The 21,451-nt window shown below is 52.1% G+C and overlaps 1 protein-coding gene across 1 annotated transcript; it reads right to left on the bottom strand.

The window, feature by feature from the left end:
* Positions 1-9,553: 9,553 nt before the first annotated feature.
* Positions 9,554-21,247, bottom strand: LOC119100916 (protein obstructor-E). The gene is made up of 5 exons (XM_037224117.1): positions 21,102-21,247; positions 13,188-13,400; positions 11,474-11,662; positions 10,909-11,113; positions 9,554-10,619 (listed from the first exon to the last, which is right to left on the bottom strand). Exons 1-5 carry the CDS (start codon positions 21,145-21,147, stop codon positions 10,565-10,567), a joined length of 708 nt encoding a protein of 235 aa, XP_037080012.1. The 5' UTR covers positions 21,148-21,247; the 3' UTR covers positions 9,554-10,564.
* Between the last annotated feature and the right edge of the window lie 204 nt (positions 21,248-21,451).

Raw genomic sequence — 21,451 nt, forward strand, 5'->3', positions numbered from 1 at the left:
AAAAATCCAACACCTGTCGCAATCCCTTTCGGAGAAACCAGCGAAAATGTCAGGGGGCGAATCGCTGTAAGTTGTGCCGACTGGCTATCCACCGGGCGACACATTACAGTTTGACACAGTTTACCATCAACACAACGCACGATACTGCGGTCAGCTCTGACCACGAGCAAAAACAAACGCAGGAACGCGAAGGCTGTGCTTCGGCGGCTGCGGTTCCGTAACAGGCCACTACCTCAGTTCCTGAGAATTGGCTTGCGATTCTTCAAGGCTAAAATGACGTAGACGCCGCTCGCACAGGCCACAGTTTGTTTGTTTGCACAGTTCGCAGGTTTGCGTCGAAGTGACGCATGCTTTGTTCACCCCTGAAGCTTTGACGTATTGAGATGCCAAGTTTTAGCAGTCACATCAATGCGAGAAATTGACAAGTACGTGTCGATGGAGTCGAAGTCACAAATATGTTGAAAGACCAGGAGACTTTATTTGGGTGGCTGCTTCATCGGTACAGTGTTTTGTTCCAGAGCTGTGCCGCCTGTTCTGTTGGATCACTGTGTCTTTTGCACGGTTTCTTACCAGTCTCCGCTTTTACAGAAACTTATGGGAATACATTTTTCAATGCATTTTGAGTATTTCTTTTTTAATGGTAACGTTAGGTAAAGAATCCATGGATGTTATTGTTACCTGCGTGTGAATGTTGCCCATTGATATTGCTTCCAACATGATCTTTCACTCTTAGACGGTATGACACATCAACGGAGATGCAGCAAAGATGAGCCTTTACGAAGAATCGTACGCCTTCCATTTCACCCAATCATCCTTCGAGAAGCAGATATAGTAGGTTTTCGCCTGCTGTGTTTTGCCTTCTTCGGGCGCTCATATGGCGCGTCATGACCCAGATTTGGACCAGCCACCAAACATCCGGACCTCTCAGTCTTGGTATTATGAAAACTAGCCTTGCCACTGTTACCATTTCCGGTTCAGCGAAACCCACTGTTTTACCCACACCCAATAGAGTTGAAGCTTCTTATTCGCAGGGTTCGAATAGATCAAAAAGGTTCGGATGTTGTGAAACCTTGAATCCTGAAAGCATCGGTTCGAACCATCAACAAGATCGAGAATATTTGAATCCTGAAATGGGCAGTCGCATATGGAAAATATCATCTACATATGCAAAAAATGCATAAACATATGTCCAAAGCGCAAAGTGAATTTAAGCCAAACCTAACATCTAGAAGAAGATGCTGCATCGGACTGAGTCACCAGTGCTGTGTTTCACTGCATTGTATCAGTTTTCGTCGGACACAGTTATCAGATGTGATCGCTGGTGATACAGGGCCATCAACCTATTTCGACGGTTTACTGTGGGTGGTAAAATAAAAAGATAACTCAAAGTAAAATGCATCGAACCGGAATCCGAACACAAACCCACCCCAAACAGGATCCGAATTCAGAGTTGCAACGTATCCTCGACTTTATTCCCAATCTGACAGTAGTCGACTGGTCCTGTCACACTTCCATTGGATCTATATTGCTCCTTGTTTTCTCAAACTTATTGAGCTTATTCTTCACAAGTAGGTTCATTTTACCTCTGTTCTAGCAATCTTTTCCCCAGCAAACAGCCCGACTTTCAACGTTTTCACTCCACCGAAATAGCTCTAATTTCAGCATCTTACCACGAGCTTCATCACATGGTCATGGTGAGATTTGACTTCTTGTGCTTTTGAGTTTTATTCGTTTCGTAGCACAGAAAAAAAAACAGAAAAATAGCTCGCTCCGAAGCTTGAGCACTATGAGTCCCCAGCGTTTGATTCGATGGCTATCTTACCAACCACGAGCTGCAAATAAGAGTACATTCGCGACAATTTGGCCAGAATATATTTAAACCAATAAACACTGTCAAGTTTTACGAATAAATTGAGCCTAGTTATTGGTAAGACGGGTGAAACAATTTTTCGCACTATTGTCATTGTCTGATGTGCTAGTATGTACACATTTGCTGTGTGCATACTAACAAACCAGACGAGGATGAAAGCTAGAACGATCATTCCACCTGCAATCAACAATCTCCTCAGCGTTTATCATGGCACCTTCATCGCACCCCAACTGTACAGCGCTTGTTCTTCTCTCAAATGATCCGAGTCTTCACGTCGATAGGAACGTCACCATCCTGTAATGCGCCCGTGATACCCAAGTTCGTGCTGCCGGCCACAAACGTGACATCATCTCGCTTTTCAATACTTGGAGCCGGTCCTGCGCGCCTTGTTTCAGCGGTACACCTTAAGTCCGACGCAAGTTAGCTCCAGTGAAACCAAACTCATCGTATCCGGGCCTCGGCAAAAGCTTTGCGACGTTGAACATTCTGAATAACAATCAACGGAATGGCAGCTGTCGAAATTCTACGCTTAAAAAACTTGGCGGTAGGGATCAAATGCACTGAACTTGGAACCACATGTGAACCAACTAGAAACGAGCAGCACGGGCTTGTTCCAGGATGTGCTGTTCTGGGATCTGCTATCCTTATGATGCACTGCCGGCGCTCTTCGACGGCATAGTCCTATCACTTTACACACGTTACTGATCACAATGTGCGGGAAAACGACTGTCCAATCTATGACGCACATCCGAAAGCTGTTGGACTTCTCTGTGAGACAAGCGTCTCAGTGACGCAGGCGTGAGCATGCGCGTGGCGTCGTGGGCGACCTCGCCTGGCTCCCTGCCCGGGATGTCGTAAATCGTGAGCGCGCGAAGCCTCCCCAAAAGTGTTATAACTCACAGGCAGCTGAGCGACCTGGTTCGCCCCTTAGCACTCGCGCAGGACGTCTGGCGACGTCCCACGATGCAGGGTGGGCCAGCCGTGAATTAGCGCCGAGCTGGGAGGGCAGCAATCCACTGTTTAAAGCCACGTTCTGCGCTGTCTAGGCTTTCAGCGATATTTCCTCCAACACTCTGGAAAGTAGTGCAATGTGTGTTTTTGTGGTTGTTAAAAACGGTTATGTTCCCCGCATTGCCTATTCAGTGCTTGTGTGCATCGTTTGAGATTATTTGACCACGTGTCCATCATCCAGCTGTTTTTTTTTTATAAGAGGACAAGAGTGCATGAGCAGCCAGAATATACCTGGATGTGCTTTACAAACATACGTGTGCATGCATGCCATCCGTGAGAGTTGTGTATTACAACGTGCACGTAACCTTTTGGAACACGTCGTCAGGTGCCGTGACCATTTTTCAGGCTCTGTTCCGCGTCTTGGACCGACTCGGCGCCTGTTCTGTCGGTCGTCCCAAGGATTCCCTGGCAGAACCGGGCTTCGCTCGTATGCAAGACACGACGAGCCAGTCCTGCGACCAGTCAGTCTCAAGGTTCGAGGGCTCAGGTACGAACATGACTGACATTTAACTTGAATACGAGATGAAAAAAGAAAACCGATGAATGTGCCTGATGCTAACTATCGGGCTAAGTCCATCTTTAGGTCGAGGACACTTTGAAAGCCGTTGTTAAGCTTGGTAGTGGAGCCTCCACCCTGCTAAGTCGGTACAAGCCTTACTGTACAATCAGGACATTCTAGAAGAGCGCTGCACCATGACCAACGCGATTTGCCAAATTGCTTGCAGAGGCTATTCAAAGCGATTTATTGAATAAGCAAAGCACTGTGTCAGATGTCATTTCGACGAGCAAATGCTGAACGCCAACAAATGTCCCCTTCCCCACCATGAGACCGTGAGCCCCACCTCGATGAAGCGACGCCGGATCCTGACAAAAATCTGGTAAACCACACTGCGTTGACGCCCGGATGAAGCCCTCACGTCACGTCACGACATACCAGCGTGTCTGGTCATCACGGAGGCTCTCGGAGATCCCCACACAGGCTCACGCCTGGTCGATCGTCAGTGCCCTGTGTTAACAGCCCACCGTTCCGGCGCACCGCCTGTCGGTGACTGCCGGCCCAGCCGCCCCCAAGTAGCCGCGCATTCAAAAGCTGAGACTGAAGATGCTCGATCGAATTAGTGGCGTCATGGGGCCCACTCGCTCTCTCGCGCATGGCATAGGTAAGGCGGTAATGCGCCATCTGTAATTTTCATCAGCCTCTTTTCTATTTCGTCTTCCAGTTCTCTACAGCCTGTAAGCTCAGGGACGTCCTTACTTGGGCTCAAGATCAGTCATATTTGCATTGTATAACTTTACTGGCTACACAATTTACTTGTTGAGCATGCTTCGCAAGCTTAACTGAATGATGTCTTCTATCTCACAATGCTTAAATAGTCTTTACGACTTGGGGTCTCATGTTTTGACCAGATTTGTTTTTTCAGTGAGATAAATTGTTGCGTGTTGTCTCACCCAAATAACCTTAACAGTCGCCTTTCTCGACGGCCATCGCAGCTAATGAAATGTGCGCTATGCCATTAAAAGTCCGCTGATGGTGCAAATGTTTGCACCATTCTACCAATAATGCTGCTATCGTTCTGCGGCCTAATTGAAGGCATGACTAGCGCTATTTTAATCATATTCTATCCATTGATCTACGCTCCGACTGCGCATCACACATATGCATCAGCATCCGTTTAATGTTTGCATGTAATGCTATGATTCAGTCGTATTGGAAGCGTTGCGCGATGTTTTTTTTCCAGAAAAAAGCACACCTATTAAAGATAGCGCAAAATAGTTTGTGGTGGGTAAGACGCGTGACTTCAATTATTATTGGGGCTACCACCATGTAGCGTCTTATACGGTTGGGGCCCCAGCCCCCAACTTGGGCTTCCACCCCCGTCCCCTCCCGTAAACTTTGAGAAGAAAGTGAGGCAAATCCAGAGATAAACCCGTTTCCTGGCGTATGTGACGGGGTAGTCTTGGTCATTGCCACTGCTCAGACCACTAGCTTATTACGTCACTGGCGACACACTCCGGCATGTTGTGAATCACAGGCCCAAGACGGCGAACTGTGCCTCGGGAAAGCGTGGCATGGAACCTGTATGTACGTCACGTTCTCTCCAGTCCGACAGATGCACATCAATCACCTTGGCAGACACGGAATTTTCACCTTGGCCATGTGATTGGAGAGGCGAGAGGAAAGGCTGGAGGATAATCTGCATTACATCAATCGGTTACGACATTGGCGGACCTCCCAGCTCGTTGTGGGAGCCAAGGGCGTGACCGTGACTGACTTATGAAGACACGTGACCACCTCGATTGCGGATTAGTTGTGATTGCTTATGCGTCGTGAACAGATCAGAGCACATATTTCACAGCATGCATTCAAATCAGAAAAGCACTCAGAGTCTCCGCGTTTTTGTATTCATCGATGTGTAGGGTGCGGGGCTTGGGCGACCAGCGCTTTTCGCTAGCGACATCTATCTACATTATAGCAAACTACACCTTCGGGCGCGACCTTCAGACAGTGGCGAAGTTTTGAGCGCTTTGGCATCGAAGGCCATTTCGAACAATGTGTTTTAACATTGAATTTCGGACAATACAACTCACATTTTACTGTCGGCACGTTGTTGTCTGAGTGAATTTTTGTGTCACACCTTTATATTTACTGGAAGGAGCATGAAGTGACAAAGGCTAAGGGGGGGGGGGGGGGAGGGCGGGGCACAGGGTGCATAACCCCTCCCCCTTCCCTACGCGGGAGGGGGCTATGCTATGATCTATGATCTGAGGTGAGGTGAGATGATATGATATTATCTATGATGAGGGACTATGATCAATCGCCTGCTTTGAGGGCCCGAAGAGTTAGCCGGCGATTGTGTTGAGGGGACGAGTATAGCCCTGCCGAGTCTATGTGGGAATTCTGTTGATCAGGGATCACCAGTACCGAACAACAGGCTCCGGTTTCGGTCTGAGAGCCTATTTCCCGAGCAGGGATAATACCGGGTCCCGTGACCTACATTGGTTGAAGCTCCTGATTCAACGATAAGCCAGTGTGTTGGCTAGGTGTCACAGTGTCTAATACGGGGTTCTGTAATGGCAAGGGGCCCCGAAAAGGCCAGTGGCAGTGCTAGCTGAGGCCTAAAGAGGAACCAGGCCTCAAGAGGTCCCTCGAGACCGACGATCAAGGATCGATTGGAAGGATGCAGGACCCGAAGATCTCGAAGAACCACATAGGCTACATTAAGGCAACTGTAGGCCACATTTAGGTTCTCGGTGCTCAGAGCCATGATCCCAGATACCAGTTGGAAGGACTCCAGCACCGATTGGGATTCCCTGAGACAATGCGAGCCTCTGTTTCAGCTAGAAACTACCGACACCCATCAGTTGGCTTCGTGTCGATATGAGCCCGCCCGCGATTAGCATTTTCCTGCCTGCCACGATGAGGGGACCCCTGTGTTGGTCAGGGATCCACGCTGCCTAAAAGGGGGTCGGATGCCAGGAAAGGGTCCCGAGTCGGCCAGGGGAGCATCTACTGAACAGAGCAGGAATCTGGGGAGCATCTGCTGAACACAGCAGGGACGAATCATCTAATACCAGAGTTGCGCTGCGTTGTTCGGGGCGCTCGGAACTTGACCGGGGCCCTCGGGACATTGACAAGAGATATACGAACTTGTAGTGAGTCTGCACAAGGGGGGGGGGGGGCTCATTCCTATTTCCTCCCAAAGACTCGTTAAACTGAAATGTATTCTGCAGGTATCAGTTACTCGGAGCACCTACGGCGATAAGGAATCTTGTTGCGTCAATCACGGCTTCTTAGCCGACCTGGGGCCAGCTATCCGCGTCAGGGGGGGGGGGGGGGATCAATACGTGATGGATCCCTCTCATGGCCTCTGAATCCACCAGGGGACCCCGCCCCCGTATCACCGGAATAGCAGCTGGTTGGCACTCCGCGCTGGCATAAAATGCCGTTTAGCCCTTAGTATGTTATCGACGGTCCCCGTCACGTAAAAATATAAGGGCTCTCATTGGTGTTCAAAAGAGTGTATTGAAACAACATCAAAAATTAAAAAGGCCAACCCAGTTTGTCTGAGAACGTTCGCCGATTTGCAGAACCCAGTGCCGAAATAAAATCAAAATTTTTGAGCTCGTGTGCCAGCAATCTTAGAAGCAAGAGAAGCTATGGTTATGCTTGCAATTTAGATAGAAGCAAACGACGTTGGCCGCGTGCTGCTAACATCATGGGCGCGCCAGGCGCGCGCGAACAGCCGTCGTGAAATCATGCCTTCAAAAGTTTCTCAAAAACATTTTGCACCATTCAAAGATGAGATTTTGACGTATATTTCACTTAATAATTTTGAGAATGACCGCTGAACAGCTTGACAGCTACCGCACTACGACATTAGATATTTTATTTTCACTCTTCCGTTTTCACCACCAGATGTAAGGACCAGTTAACGATGCTGCAATTGCTTGTCCATTCCTTTTGTCACTACAAAAATCATGCAGGTGAAATATACACTCGGCCTGCCTTCCAAACACGCGAATGGTGTCTGGAGCGGTCAAAGAAGCTTCTTTTAAATGTGACGTCATGACTTCCGCCCGCTGACCACTGCCCAGTGTTAGCCGCGCAGCCAACGTCCCTCGGCCTATGGAGACTGCAACGCCGGGCGTCAAGGATTTTTTGTTTCCAGGACTGGCGAACGTTGATGTTCAAGACTATGTTATGTTTTCCACCAATTGGCTCTGCCTGGCATTGTGATATGACTGTTATTAATGTTAAATATTTGCAGACGAATATGCTTTGGTCATGATAATGCAAATTTTGGTCCCCATTTCGATATGCAATGCATGTTCACGAGGCCCTCAATATTTCTGTAGAGCCAAGAAACAAGGTATGTAAAGCCACTGCGTTTTTGGATTCAGAAAGAGGCCAATGAGTCACTGCAACATGAATGACACTGGATGTTTATTCCATGCAGCCAATTTAACGTCCGCTTCCTTCAGTTTATTGACAGCAAATTAAAAAACGTAGTTGCATCTTCCACTAACTTTTGGTTTTGTTCCTGTCAAGTCATAAACAAACAGAAATATCTGAAAAACTGTGACTTTTCAGAACCATTTGGCACATATGCGGAGATATTGGGATGCTTTTATCTCCAGGGAGACCTTTTTCAACCCTGCGTCCCCCTCCCCCTTAACAAGGCTCTGGCTGTGACCCTGGAGGCACGGCTACCCGACATGTACCCACTACACCGGCTGTGTTAAAGCCGCCAGGAATGGGCCTTATCTATTCAGAGAAAAACTTAACCCATAGTTCACAACCCATTCCGGCTGCTTATTAGCAGCCCCTTATGTGAGATCATTGCAACATCATTTCATCCGCCCCTCTCATCCCCCCTTTCATTCCATTTCTCGTTTTGTCTTGCATCCCGCAACGCCCCGCCAGTTCAGGGCAGGCTGCATGCGACAACCTCGAGTGGGCCGAAGCGCCCCTTGGTGGTGGTCCTCGTACCAGCGCCGAGCCCACGTCCCCTGCAGTGGGATCCATCTGCGGGCTGAGACTCGAAGTATGCGTCCCAAGGTGCATGTAGTCCTGTCCCACTCAAGCATCTATGGCGGCGTTCCACTGTTATCCATAATAACCAAGTCCGCCCGTCTTTTCTCATACTCACCTTCTCGTGGGGCATTGTATTGTATTCTGAGTATTCGCTCCACATTTATCATGCTTGGTTAATTCTGAATCCTCGGGATACCCCTTTTGTCCGGGGCAGACCGCTTGCATTAGTCATAAGTGGGCCCGAGCGCCCCCTGGCGGGGCTCCGTCCGAGCGCTGAGCATAAATCCCGAATAGGATCCCTGAACGGCCTCAGACTCGGAGAAAGCCCCCCTGCCCCCCCCCCCCCCCCCCCGCCCCCACCCCGGTGCGTGCAGCTCTGCCCCACCGTTATCTCCTCCCCTTCATACCATAATCCTGGTATGGTCATGACTGGCCGAAATGGCTCTCATCCAAGCAACCTAGCCAAACCCGTCCGAGAACGGAGCACATACCCCATACAGGAGTTCCTGTTCGGGCTGTCTCGGCGAATGGACTCCCAGGGGCATACAGTTTCATCCTAGCTTCATTCACCCTCCTTCATCTCATGTCCCTGAGCTGGTCTGTACTTGCTGAAAGAGCTGCAACCCAAACCAAACCATTGTATTTGTCAATATGGCCTGTAAGGGCTGCATGACCCACCCTCTCATCCGCCGTGTTTTCCGCATTCACTGCTTCGTCCTAGATTCTCGTAACGGGAGCTTGCTCCGGCCGTCATCTGGGAGAGGGCTTGATGCCCACCCTGGCAAGAGTCCCGCTCGAGCGCCCGCGCAAACCCAGTGAGAGACCTCCGCGCGGGTGCACCTCAGTATCAGCCTGAGAGTGGTCTCCCACCACGGCTGTAGCATTAGCCCGCTGGTCAGATCTCTCTTCTTAACCCTCGGACTGATTTTCCGGCTTTCATTACGCGAACGGACAACAGACAACATGTTGGGAAGACACCCCAGGAAACCTTGAAGAGTGGGGTCACATGGAAGCTAACCCCGTCCCCTATCACGTTGAGAGATAACCTCATAGCTCTGAAGCGGCCGTTACTGGCTATCAGGGTTGTGTCTCATCTCCCTACCCTGCCTCCCCCCCCCTCGCCCCGAAAACATGGCTCATCGTCTAATGCGATGTTTATTGACCTAGGTAGTGATTGCGATGCGCACACCAGACAAGCTTTTTGAGCAGGTTGACAACTTCACAGACACACACCGGCCTCCTACATCTATCACGACGCATTGAATTCACATGCACGTGACACAGACAAACAGCGCTGAAGTACGGAGCGGTGGGGGCCCACACAAAGCCGTTAGAGAGCCTGGTCTGCGCGCGCTGGGGACGGGAAACGCCTCGACCATGGCCGAGCCGACCACACGGCCTCGGACGACGGAGGCTGCAGCTGGGGGCGCCGCGTCGCAAGTAGCATGCTATCGCATTCGTTGACATGATACATGGCTCATTGCTTCTCACTAACAAGCGTACGAACGTAGATTGGCGGAGGTGAAGACAATTGCATCAAGTCAGAGGACGCTGTCGTTGCTACCGCATACCATTCACGACAAAAGCACCCCGTCGTGCGTATTTTAAACCACTTGAAATAGCTAGCGGATAAAGTTTGGTTGAAGAGGGACGTTGTTTTTATCGAAGACGACTCTGGATGTAAAAAGCAAAAGAACAGTCGCTTTTGCATGGCGAAAGCGACTGCTTGCCTTATGTTTCATAAGTGTCTCTTATAGTCATACATGCATGGGGAAACCCCATGTCGGCACGAAGGCATCTTGCTTTTTCGTCGAAACGGTTATGTTGACGCTTCGAACAATAAAATACGTCTTTAAAATAGCAAGTGAGGAGTGTAACGCGCGATCCGACGTAGACACCAATTACGAATGGCTTTTGCCTGTCATTTCCTAACCACTGCACTGCCGTACGCTTCTAGCGAGCATCGCCGGCACTGGTGGAAAGGCAGCCGAGTCTTTCTCTGATCCGCCTCGTCACTATGCTGGGTAGGCCTGTAGCCGAGGCTTCCTCATGTGAGAGGCATCAGGACCACTCAGCGGCACTTGGACTAGAGGTGTTCGCTCATGAACCAAACGGGAACTTCCGCGCAGCCTCTGAGAGCCACAAAACTAGAAGCCGAGTGCCCTCAAGGCGTTGATGTCGACGTCGCCGTAATATTCCTCACTGAAAGACAAGACGACGTGGTCACAAGTGAAACACCGCTGTGTGGTCATTCGTAGACCTGCCTATTATAGTGTCGCTGGTAGTAAATATATCGCGTTTTGGGCGTGACTGCAAGGTTTTATGGTAAGTATACACATACAAATGGGGAATTGGCCACGATTCTGGCCAACACAACATGATTGAGCATTAAAGCAGGAAGTCCAATGATGTTGAACGCAGCAGAGCTCAGCAGCCATTACAGAGTTCAGCATCGGCGGTGGGGAAGCGGGCGGGCGGACAAGACACTCACCATCCCTCTACCTCCAGCGGGTCGGAGCAGCGGCCCGTGCCGTCCAGGTCACCGATCTTGAAGACGGTGCCCAGCGGGCAGCCGTACTCGCGTGGCGCGTTATTCATGCACACGTAGTAGAGTCGGCAGTCGTCCGGGTGCGCGTACAGCGAGTAAGTGCCGATGCCGCTGCTCCTGGCGGGACACTCGAAACGGCCCTCTTCCTCTGTGGAGCATTCGGGAAATAGCCATGAACCATGACTTTTCTCCTGCTGTGCGACTAATACAGCTTAGCTAATATTCTGAGGGCACGGCGAGTGTGTGTAATGAGTGAAGTGAAACGGGATTTTAAACATTTGCGTTTATATAGGCGATCAGCAGCCGGGAGCACCATGCACTCGGTCACGTGGGGCTTTGGGAGCACCTCAGAAATTCTCGATCACGCCTACGGGCGTTACAGGGTGAGAAACGCGCAGGAAAAGGCTGGTCCTTCCCCGAGCGCTTGACGCGTAGTGCCACCGCTGGCGCCATCTATCTGTGATCACTAACGCGGCCATCTGGGGTAAGCAGCACTAGCTCCACCTACCTTCGTCCTTGCAGGCAGCCACCTTGTCGGCCCAGACGCAGACGCGCTGGTCGCGGTCATACGCCAGGCCCGGCGGGCACTCGTAGCGATTGGCCTCGCCCGACCAGCACGACCAGAACGTGTTGCAGTTCAACTCGTCGGCGAAGATGCCGTAGAGGCGCGGGCAATTGGGCGACGAGATAGGCGGCTCTGCGGCACACGCGGGAGACTCGGAGGTCATTGGTGGAAAGCGAGGTGGTACAGGGATGGCGCAGCCAACAGGAAAATGCCTCAGTGCTTTACTCATAACCAGTGAGCTTCATAAAGGGAGAGAGAGAGAGAGAGAGAGAGAGAGAGAGAGAGAGAGAGAGAGATATATATATATATATATATATATATATATATATATATATATATATATATTGTTGTGTCCGTAATAAGTTGCATTCTAACCTGCGGGCGTAATGATCGTCCTGGTGGCACAATGGCTTAGAGCGCCTGCGTTGTGAGCGTGCGCGCGTTTCGTGTTGGGTTCAAATCTCAACAGCGGCTGCCTTTCTTTTGTAAGGAGACCTTTTATTTTCGCGTCTGTTCCCAAAGCTATATGGTCACGTGACCCGGCCAATCACAGGCCGGGCAGTAGGTCACGCCTGGGGTCGGGGTCGGCCGTGGGTCAGTGGTGGTCCGGGCGGCGCCGGGGAAGGTAAGCCGGCTCTCGTTGATATCCACGACGTAGCTGGCTCCTTTCCCTCCGCTCCCTTTGACTGCCACTCCGGTACTCCTACCCTCAGTTCTCGTTGATATTCACGACGTAGCTGGCTCTTTTCCTCCCCCCGTTCCCTTTGACTCCAACTCCGGCTCTTCTACCCTCCGCTGTCGTTGATATGCACGACGTCAGCGTGTCCTTGTCAACATTGTTATTCACAATGTTGACACATCTTTAGTGGCCGTTGCTGTTACCGACGACTGCTACCTCCCCGGGGATTATAGCCGCCGTGCATTCGTATCAAACATGGTCTAAGTGATGTAGGAAGTCAGGATGACTTCATGCCTATATGCTCCTGTGATTAATATACCCCATTTTGGTTAAACTCTTTTGGTCTACTAGAGATCAAATCGAGCCCGCCCAACACAACAATATGTATATGCATGTTGCAAAACTTTTTGCCGGATTTAAAACCCAAAAGTCACATCTCATTTAAACTTTACCCTCGTGCCTGACGGAGCGATAGCATGGGCGGACACAGGCCCCGGGACGCGCCCGTCAGACGGCGCGGCGACACTGACCGAGCTCCGCCAGAGGGCGCGGCGACACTGACCGAGCTCCGTCAGACGGCGCGGCGACACTGACCGAGCTCCGCCAGAGGGCGTGGCGACACTGACCAAGCTCCGTCAGACGGCGCGGCGACACTGACCGAGCTCCGTCACCCGGCGCGGCGACACTGACCGAGCTCCGTCAGACGGCGCGGCGACACTGACCGAGCTCCGTCAGACGGCGCGGCGACACTGACCGAGCTCCGTCAGACGGCGCGGCGACACTGACCAAGCTCCGTCAGACGGCGCGGCGACACTGACCGAGCTCCGTCAGACGGCGCGGCGACACTGACCGAGCTACGTCAGACGGCGCGGCGACACTGACCGAGCTCCGTCAGACGGCGCGGCGACACTGACCGAGCTCCGTCAGACGGCGCGGCGACACTGACCGAGCTCCGTCACCCGGCGCGGCGACACTGACCGAGCTCCGTGCGGTTGCCGCAGTCGACGCTGTGCAGGTAGTCGCAGTTCTCGCGCTCGTAGGTGGGGTCGGTGTCGTCGAACGCCAGGCCGTTGCCGCACGTCATGAGCTCCGACTGGCCGGCCAGGCAGCTCCAGTACTTATCGCAGCTGAATTCGTGCGGGAAGAAGCCGGGCAGGTCGTCCGGGCAGAGGAAGCTCTCCTGGCCGAGAGCTGCGGCGAGCGGGCGGTGAGTTAAGCGTGCTGTCAGTTCCGGCGGCGGCCGGCTTGACTGCCACGCGCCAGCGCACGTGTCAGAGGCATCGGAGACAGCTGCCAACATGGCTTAACGAGAGGGAAGTCTAACGCACAGCTCTTATGCCAATAGGCTTGGTCGGCGACGTCTCAGTTTTAAGACTCATAGCTGGGATATGTACATGACGCGGTTGGAGCTGCCAGACTGTGTGAAGGGGATGAGAGAAGTCGTGGCGTTTGTATTAGTAGTTTAAATATTGGTTGACCAGTAACGTTTACCTCCTTGGGCCCTGTGGCAATCCATTTCCACGGTCACTGCCGATGGAAATCCGCAGATCGCGGGTATGGTAGGAACATGATTGGGCCGATAGGATCAGATGAAAAAGTTCCCACGTCGATTGCATTTTGGCAATAGGATATCAAGCTGGTCTCGCCTAAATGGAGCGTACATCACCGTTGCCTCAACCCATGAGACAGATTGTGAAGCTCATGGCCATGTCAGGCAAGCAGATTTGAATATATGGAATATGCATAAGGCGCTAAAAACTTTCAATTCATGTGCACATATGATCGACGCATTAACTTCTGAATGACTCTGCTCGTAAACACAGCACGAGAACACTTTCAGACGGTCACTGAACAGTAACGCCGCGCACTTTGGAGCCCCCCCCCCCCCCTCGCCGGACGTCTGGCCGCCATCGCGAGGGCCGCTGTGGGGCGACCTCGCTCCAGTGCCGGGCCCGGCCGCTGTCCCACGGCCGGGCCCGCGGCGCCGGCGAATGCGCAGCGCCACACCTCGCCGCCTGCGATCGGCCGGCCGCCGGCGGACCCGGCGGCTGTGGCGGGCTCCACTGACTGGGGGTCGGTCGGTCGCCGGCGGATCTGACAGCCGTGGCTGGCTGCACTGACTGGGGTCAGCCGGCCACCGGCGGACGCAGCCATGGCTGGCTGCACCGGCTAGGGTGGCTGGCTGCCGGCGGATCCGGCAGCCATGACTGGTTCCACCGGCTGGGGTGGACGGCCGCCGGCGGACCCGGTAGAACCCAGCAACTGTGGCTGGCTCCACCGACTGGGGCCGAAACTGTGATGGTACTGAGGGGAGCGAGGGCAAAAGGTTTTAAAACCGTAAGCAATTCTGGTAGCTGCCGGCTCAGCAGGAAGCAGAAGCTTTGCCGGAGATCAGACATGTCAGGCTAAGACGTCGTGTAGATTACAGATAGACGCACACTCTGAAAGTAAGATTTTTACAACGTTCCTTGTAGAACATTGCATTTGATACGCCACAGATGCGCGTCATTTTCTTTTAATGCAATCAGTGGAGCACTGCACAAACGATCGACTGGAGTACTCTCGGTCCACTAGGCATTCACTGCGACACAGATGAGCTCTGAGCATTACTCGTGTCATCGATGTTAGAAATAACTGTAGTTTTCGTAGCGCTAGTGTGAGGGACATGTTGCTATGCTGCAATCTCCAAATTAGCAGGCCACTTTGGGCAAGTATCTGCTTAAGTGATATGCAGCGAGAGACTTTAAATCAGTGTTGCACCACCACATTTGCGTATGACCAGTGTTGACGGCACCTTAACCATACGGTTACGTGTAGTGGGAATTCGTCGTCACTTTCACGCTGGACACCCGTGAGTCATTAAACCAACCGTGGGCCCCAACAGTCTCCAGTGATTAAGTTTGCCCATGCAACGGAGCCATATTTTAGCTGCTGGAGCGCTGCGTAAGTGCTCAGATTGGTATTTCACGAAAGCCTTACATGTTTTAGAATACGGCAAAGGTTTTTTTTACAGTTTGACCGCCTTTCGCGGCAAGCTACATCACCATGGTAAAAGAACAAATTTGGAATGTCTCTCCTGCGTTTAAGGTGCTCTTGCGTGCACTTTAAATCTCATGTAGGTACAGCTCTTAAATCATGGGTATTCGAGGAAAAGCCAAACCGTCACGTGATACAATCGTTATTGTACAGGCAATATTTCTAAAAAACAACAAAATATTCCATTGATATAAGGAGGGACTACAAACGTTAGATAGCCTTGTACAGATGGTAACAAATCCAGCTTCCGGAGATATTTGTGATCGGTGACCATCATGGATTACTATAAAATCATGGATTTCATGAGAAGGAATGTATATACTACCCACACTTCTCCAAAATATGCATGTGAACGGTTGCATGGGTGCAGGGACGGAAGTCAAAACCCTTGATGAGTCTCGATGTTTGGCAGGATAATATGGTTGTGTCCCGAAGAATGATTGATGATCTAATCTAAGTGTAAGATTCGTCCGAATGCTTTCAGCGCTTTTCACTAGTCACAGACAGCATACTGCAAAATCATGGCAATTTTTTCGGACGAAGCGGATGCGTGGTGCCGTGATATCGCTCCATTTTGATGTGTCATGCAGGTGAAGTAAAATTCTCTTAAGGGGCTGCGCTGGTCAGATTCATTTTTCTTACATGATGACATACAAGCTGGTTGACATAGACTGGAGAGAAATTGTTATCGTAGCTTAATACAAAGGAGATGAGACAAATGCATGAAGTTGAAAGTGCTGCTGTATGCCATGGTGACAGAACATGCCTGTTGATATCCTTTGCTGTCGAAATATTTCCTTTGGAGAGGAAATTTGGTTGTAAAGACTAGCAAAAGTCTTCACCTTAACGCCTTTTCATTTTGAATCCACATGTTTTACACGCTTGATGTCAAGAGAACAGCGTTGCTCCCTCCCTCTCTCTGTGAGAACTGCAAGTATCTTCCAAACAAGCGTTCATCAGTTTGAGCGGCCCACGAGGTCGTGTTCTCCTGATCGCCTGCGACGCTGGCTGTGACCTCTGCACCAGGGTGCTCGGCCGCTGCCGGAGCCCGCCGGGGGGCCCGGCTCGACACCCGACGGGGAGCGGCGCCGACCGACAGACACCCCGCGCGGGCGTCGACCTTTCACCAAGCACATGTCTGGAGAAAGCTCCGGCGACCAACGACAGCCTTTTGTCCGCTGTTGATGAGAAGACGCTGTGTCAAGGTGCATGCTGCATTCGTTAACGGAGCGCGGCGCTGGGAGACAGCATCTCTACAGCGAGTGTTGTCGACGAGGCTGGGTGGAATCAGGGCCGAATCCCAACGGTGCCATGAGACCCTGGTGCTTTAACGGCCAAAACTTGCCAGAAGTGTGCCTGAGGTGACATGACCAGTAAACGGATGCAATGTCCTCAATCACCCTCGGAGTCAATCGCCGGCAGCCCTTGCAGAGATATGATCGGCAGTCGCGACACACCGCTGTGATAACCCTATGCTGCTACTGATTACTACTGATTACCCCCAACTGCTGCTGTGTAATGACTTAAACATATTGGTCTTGGCTAAGCAAAATTGTGTCTCGGGGCAGACCCACATCCCTAGATTCCAGGTGAGATTTGCACGTGCGAAACGGTTTGGGCTCTTCCGAGGAGCCAGCCGTGCCCGTGAAGCCTCTTCTGTGCTCTGAAGCCCACTTAACTTCTAAATCATGGAAACGTTTCAGGAAATTTTCCAGCCACACTTGGCATTTTGCATTGATAATTGCAAAAGTAGCGTGAATGTAGCTCATTAAAATTAAAAGAAGCGCAAGCGCTGACACTGTGAAACCTTTCTTGCGGGATCTGCCTGACATTTTCTAAACATCGTTCTCATGATCACACCCATACCCGTAATTTTCCTGAAATCTAAATACAACTCAGCCCCTAATCCATTCTATATGGGTACTCATGAGGTGACCCAACCGGCGAAGTCTATTGGCGAGGGCCTCCAGCGTGATCCCCAGCGGCAGAACGAATTGGCAACGGTCCGTGGTAGACAACTGGAGGCGGCGCAGTGTCAGCACGAGCACGAGCACAGGAGCCCACCCTACCAAACAGCCGGCAGGAGCATGGCCGTACCCGACACGCGGCAGGGGCACGACTGCAGCGGTCAACCTTAGCCAGGAGCAATTCTTTGTCAGACTGCAGGCAGGAGCACGACCCTAGCGGACAGCCTGATGCAGAGGCACGACCATACCGGACTGCAGGCAGGAGCATGAACATACCAGAGAGCCGCCGGCAGGAGCATGATTACGCCGGACAGCCGGCGACGGGAGCACGAATGTACCGGACAGTCGGCAAGAGCACAACCGTGCCAGACCGCCGGTAACAGGAGCATAGTCATACAGAGCAGTCGACAGCAGGAGCACGACTAGACCGGACAGCCGGTGGAGCACGACTAGACCAGACAGCCGGCAGGAGGACGAATACACCGGTCAGCCGGCGTGAAGCAAAATAATACTGGTCAGCCGGTAGGAGGACGAATACACCGGACAGTCGGCGAAAGCACGAGCATACCGAACAGCTGGCGGCAGACAGCGGCAGCGTGCAGTCGGCAGGCAGCGTCGGCCATCCCGGACAGCCGGCGGCAGGGAGCGGCGGCGGTAAGCCGCCGGAACCTGATTATCGACGACAAAAACATGGTCTTTCATTAATCCTTCCTTCAGCCTGACTGCTTGCACAACGTAAATGACTGCACGGATGGAACACCACCATGAAGCGTGGCATCGGCGCAGCCATGAAGTGCCAGGCACCTCGCGACGCAAAATGACGGCTCAGGGTTCCCTGGAGCTGCGTGCACTTTTGATTAGCATAACGAACCAGCGGACCGCGACGACAGACCCTTTTTGCTTGTTGACAAGGGATTTGGTCGGGTACTGTGGAGCTCTGCAGCGTGCACCCCCGCGCCGTGCACATCTCTCCAGTTCTGCGCAGCGGCGGAGGCGGAGGCGGAGGCTACGGCCGGCACACACGCGAGGCGGCACGGCCGTGCTCTACCACGCAGTGCCAGGCGGCCGGCGGCGGCGGGGCGGCGCCGGCGGGGACGCGACCTCCCGGCGCGGATCAGATCCGGCCGGCTCGCAGCGGCCGCCGCCGCCAGATTCCACCGGCGGATGCCCGGCCGTCCCGACCGCAGCCGGGGCCGACCGGCCGCCTTCAAGGTTAGCTCGGTGTGTCGTAGCACGACGCGGCAGCAGGCCCTCGGCTCAGCAGCTGCGGTTCAGACGATTCCGCCGCGGCCGTGCGTCGCATGAGGTTTATGTGCCTGCTATTCACGTGGGCCCTTCAGCCACCGACCGGCTTGTCGTGCGCAGTGGTACAGCAGCCCAGGTGACGCGGCGCGCCGGAATGTTTTAGTTCTTGATAGTTGACTGTAATCACCTCGAAATGAGGTGTGCGGCCTTTCTGGCTATTGGTTGGGCGTACTAGCTACTTGCGAACAGTTTTCCGCCTCAGTACCAGCAAGCGCCAAGCACGGATGCTGTTGTCTTCAGCGCGACCAGAATACGGGATATCTGTTAAACCGATCGTCTGCTGTGAGCTTGGCTGGATCTTGACATGGAGATGCCGTGTCATTAAGCGATGACATCAACAATGGTCTCCCTATGCCGTCTCTCTCTCTCTCTCTCTCTCTTCTCTCTCTTCTCTCTCTTATCTCTCTTCTCTTCTCTCTCTCTCTTCTCCTCTCTCTCTCTCTCTATCTCTCTCTCTCTCTCTCTCTCTCGCTCTCTCTCTCCTCCTCTCTCTCTCTCTCTCTCTCTCTCTCTCTCTCTTCTTCTCTCCCTCTCTCTCTCCCCTCTCTCCTCTCTCTCTCCCTCCCTCCCTCCCTCCCTCCCTCCCTCCCTCTGCCCATTAGCAGGGGTTTTTGACCGCCATCTGCTGCGCCACTCGGCGCGGTAAGTTTCTATCTTGCCGATGCTGATGTCACGATGCTTCCAAACACATCCTCCCCATGAAGCTGCCGTTTTCCCGCCGCCCGCCCATCGCAAGGCACGAACACTGGCCACAAGCGCCCGAACAACAGGTCACGGTCACGGGTAAGGCGCCCCTGGCCTTGCCAATTGTGTCGTAAAGAACTGACGAGAAAGCCTGGCGAATATTTCCATGGATTGTGAGAATGTGCTTTCAGTCAATTAACGACAGTGCGATTAGTCGCCATTCTGTTCACACATGCATGTCTATTCCATACCTTTTGATTTGCCAATAGAAATATATGAGCAAAATAAGAATTATCAAATTATTTTGAACAGCCTATTGGGCTTTTATTCAGCCGAAGAAATGCCACATACGTTCATTTCATGTCAAAAGTATCATGCTACAAACGTCATGTCTTGTCTGCTGTTTCTATCACATTGACAAGCGAAGTGGATTACGTGGACTTTAATATTTCAACGCGCCATAGCTCATCGTCTTGTTTTTTCAGACACATTAAATGTGCGGCACTGCCTCACCTGATGCGAACTTAGCTTACGAACGACGCAGTTTTTCCCAGGCTGGTGAATATTTTTCGAGCCGTGACAGAAACGGTCGCAAAAATCTCCGGTAAGTGATGAGAGATCACATGTTTTGGAGAAAAGCGAAATGTAAAGCTACGTCTTGCCACTGAATTGTGAAGCCATCAGTGGAGGTTCTACGACGAATTTTGCTTCAGCTTACAGTAATCTGCAGATTCCTTTCCCGCTTGACTATCTGCCAGCCTGGATCAGCCTCACCACGCTAGGTCGCACCTGACCGACATCAGAGGTCATGTGGGGTCACACCTGATTACTATCAGAGGTCATGCAAGGTCACACCTGACCGCCATCAGAAGTCATGTGAGGTCAAGCTACGCGCGTTGAATCAACGTCATTTGCTATGCCCATATACAACAACTATGTGGGTATAGCGACACATCTCTGTAACAATGACTTTTAGATAACAGAACGATCGGAAGAGCAGAAAAATTAGGTTAGATGCGGTGACCAGCTTTGAAATGACTTCATCTTTATATTGGCCTGACCTTGACTTTTAACCTTTTTGACACGATAGTATGATTCTGAAGCCGAAGATACACTCGTTTGTTGCAAGTCGCAAAATTGAAATATTAACATTCTGGGTGCTTGACAGACATCAGTTCGCGATTTGCATGTACAAGTGACCGGACTCATCTACTGCCGTTTGAATCAGTTTTCACTCCGACAATTAGATCCTAAAACAGCGGAATGAAGATATTTTCACCCCAACCCCAGGTGGTAACGTGAGACAGACTACACAAAGTGGTGTTAGGCTAGCGTTGAAACATCTTCACGATGTCTTGGAACATATCATGATAAATATGAGCTTGGTTGACTTTTAAGTCTGGATTCGCAAACCATCGCTACAAAACGCTTTGCATGTCATTCTTGCAACGTAGAAAAGCGTAGAGCAACATTCCAAGTCCACGTATTTCAAGGTGCTCAACAGATCTGTGCAAGCAGAGACACGTGAGCACCCTGGTCTGGCTTTTACGACGCGGTGCGCTGCGAACGCCAAGTGATGTAATCTTTACTCACCGTTCAGTCAAGTTTAAGGGCGGTATGCTACAAAGCATAATGCACACAATGCAAAGCGACCACGTCACTAACGTTGACGACAGCGTGGAATGATACCCTGAGAAACGCACGCTATCTGACGGCTATATGCTTGAGTGATGCAACGCCTCCATCACACGAGATCGCTCACGCGCGGCGCCTGAGAAGAATAACGTCGGGCGAACACGTTTAAGGGGCCCGGCTCTCAAACGGACGCATCTGAATGACAGCCGTCTGCAGTACCGCGTTACAGAAATACCGCAGAGTCGACCGCTCGGCCGGCACGAACCTGGTACGCTGAGCGTCAGCAGAGCGAGCGTCACGGCGAAGTGCATGGTGCCGGCGTCCCAGGTGCAGTAGCTCGCCGGCCGCCGGCCGCCGCCCCTTTATAACGTCGGCCCGTGCCGGGGCGTGACCGTCTCGAGCGGCCCGACAGGCTGGTACTGGCGAGGCGGGGGGAGTGGGGAGGCTGAAGTCAGCCGAACCTCGGGATGGGAGGGCTGAGGAACGAGCAGACTGAGGCCAGCGGAAACGGGGGTCGGCGAGGCTGGTGGAGTGGGCAATACAGAAGCAGTTGAGGCTGGGGTCGGGAGGCTACGGATTGGGCAGAATGGAGGCAGTTCGGACTGAAATCGCGGA

The sequence above is a fragment of the Pollicipes pollicipes genome, unplaced genomic scaffold, assembly GCF_011947565.3.
Source record: "Pollicipes pollicipes isolate AB1234 unplaced genomic scaffold, Ppol_2.1 Scaffold_4881;HRSCAF=5763_pilon_pilon_pilon, whole genome shotgun sequence".
NCBI lineage: Eukaryota > Metazoa > Arthropoda > Thecostraca > Pollicipedomorpha > Pollicipedidae > Pollicipes > Pollicipes pollicipes.

Bases quoted from the DNA above. Each gene is read 5' to 3' on its own strand.
- LOC119100916 (XM_037224117.1), bottom strand. From the start codon at position 21,147: ATGCACTTCGCCGTGACGCTCGCTCTGCTGACGCTCAGCGTACCAG. The intron at 13,401-21,101 runs GTTCGTGCCGGC...CGCTCGCCGCAG, and splicing joins GCTGACGCTCAGCGTACCAG to CTCTCGGCCAGGAGAGCTTC. The intron at 11,114-11,473 runs GTAGGTGGAGCT...AATGCTCCACAG, and splicing joins GGCTGCCTGCAAGGACGAAG to AGGAAGAGGGCCGTTTCGAG.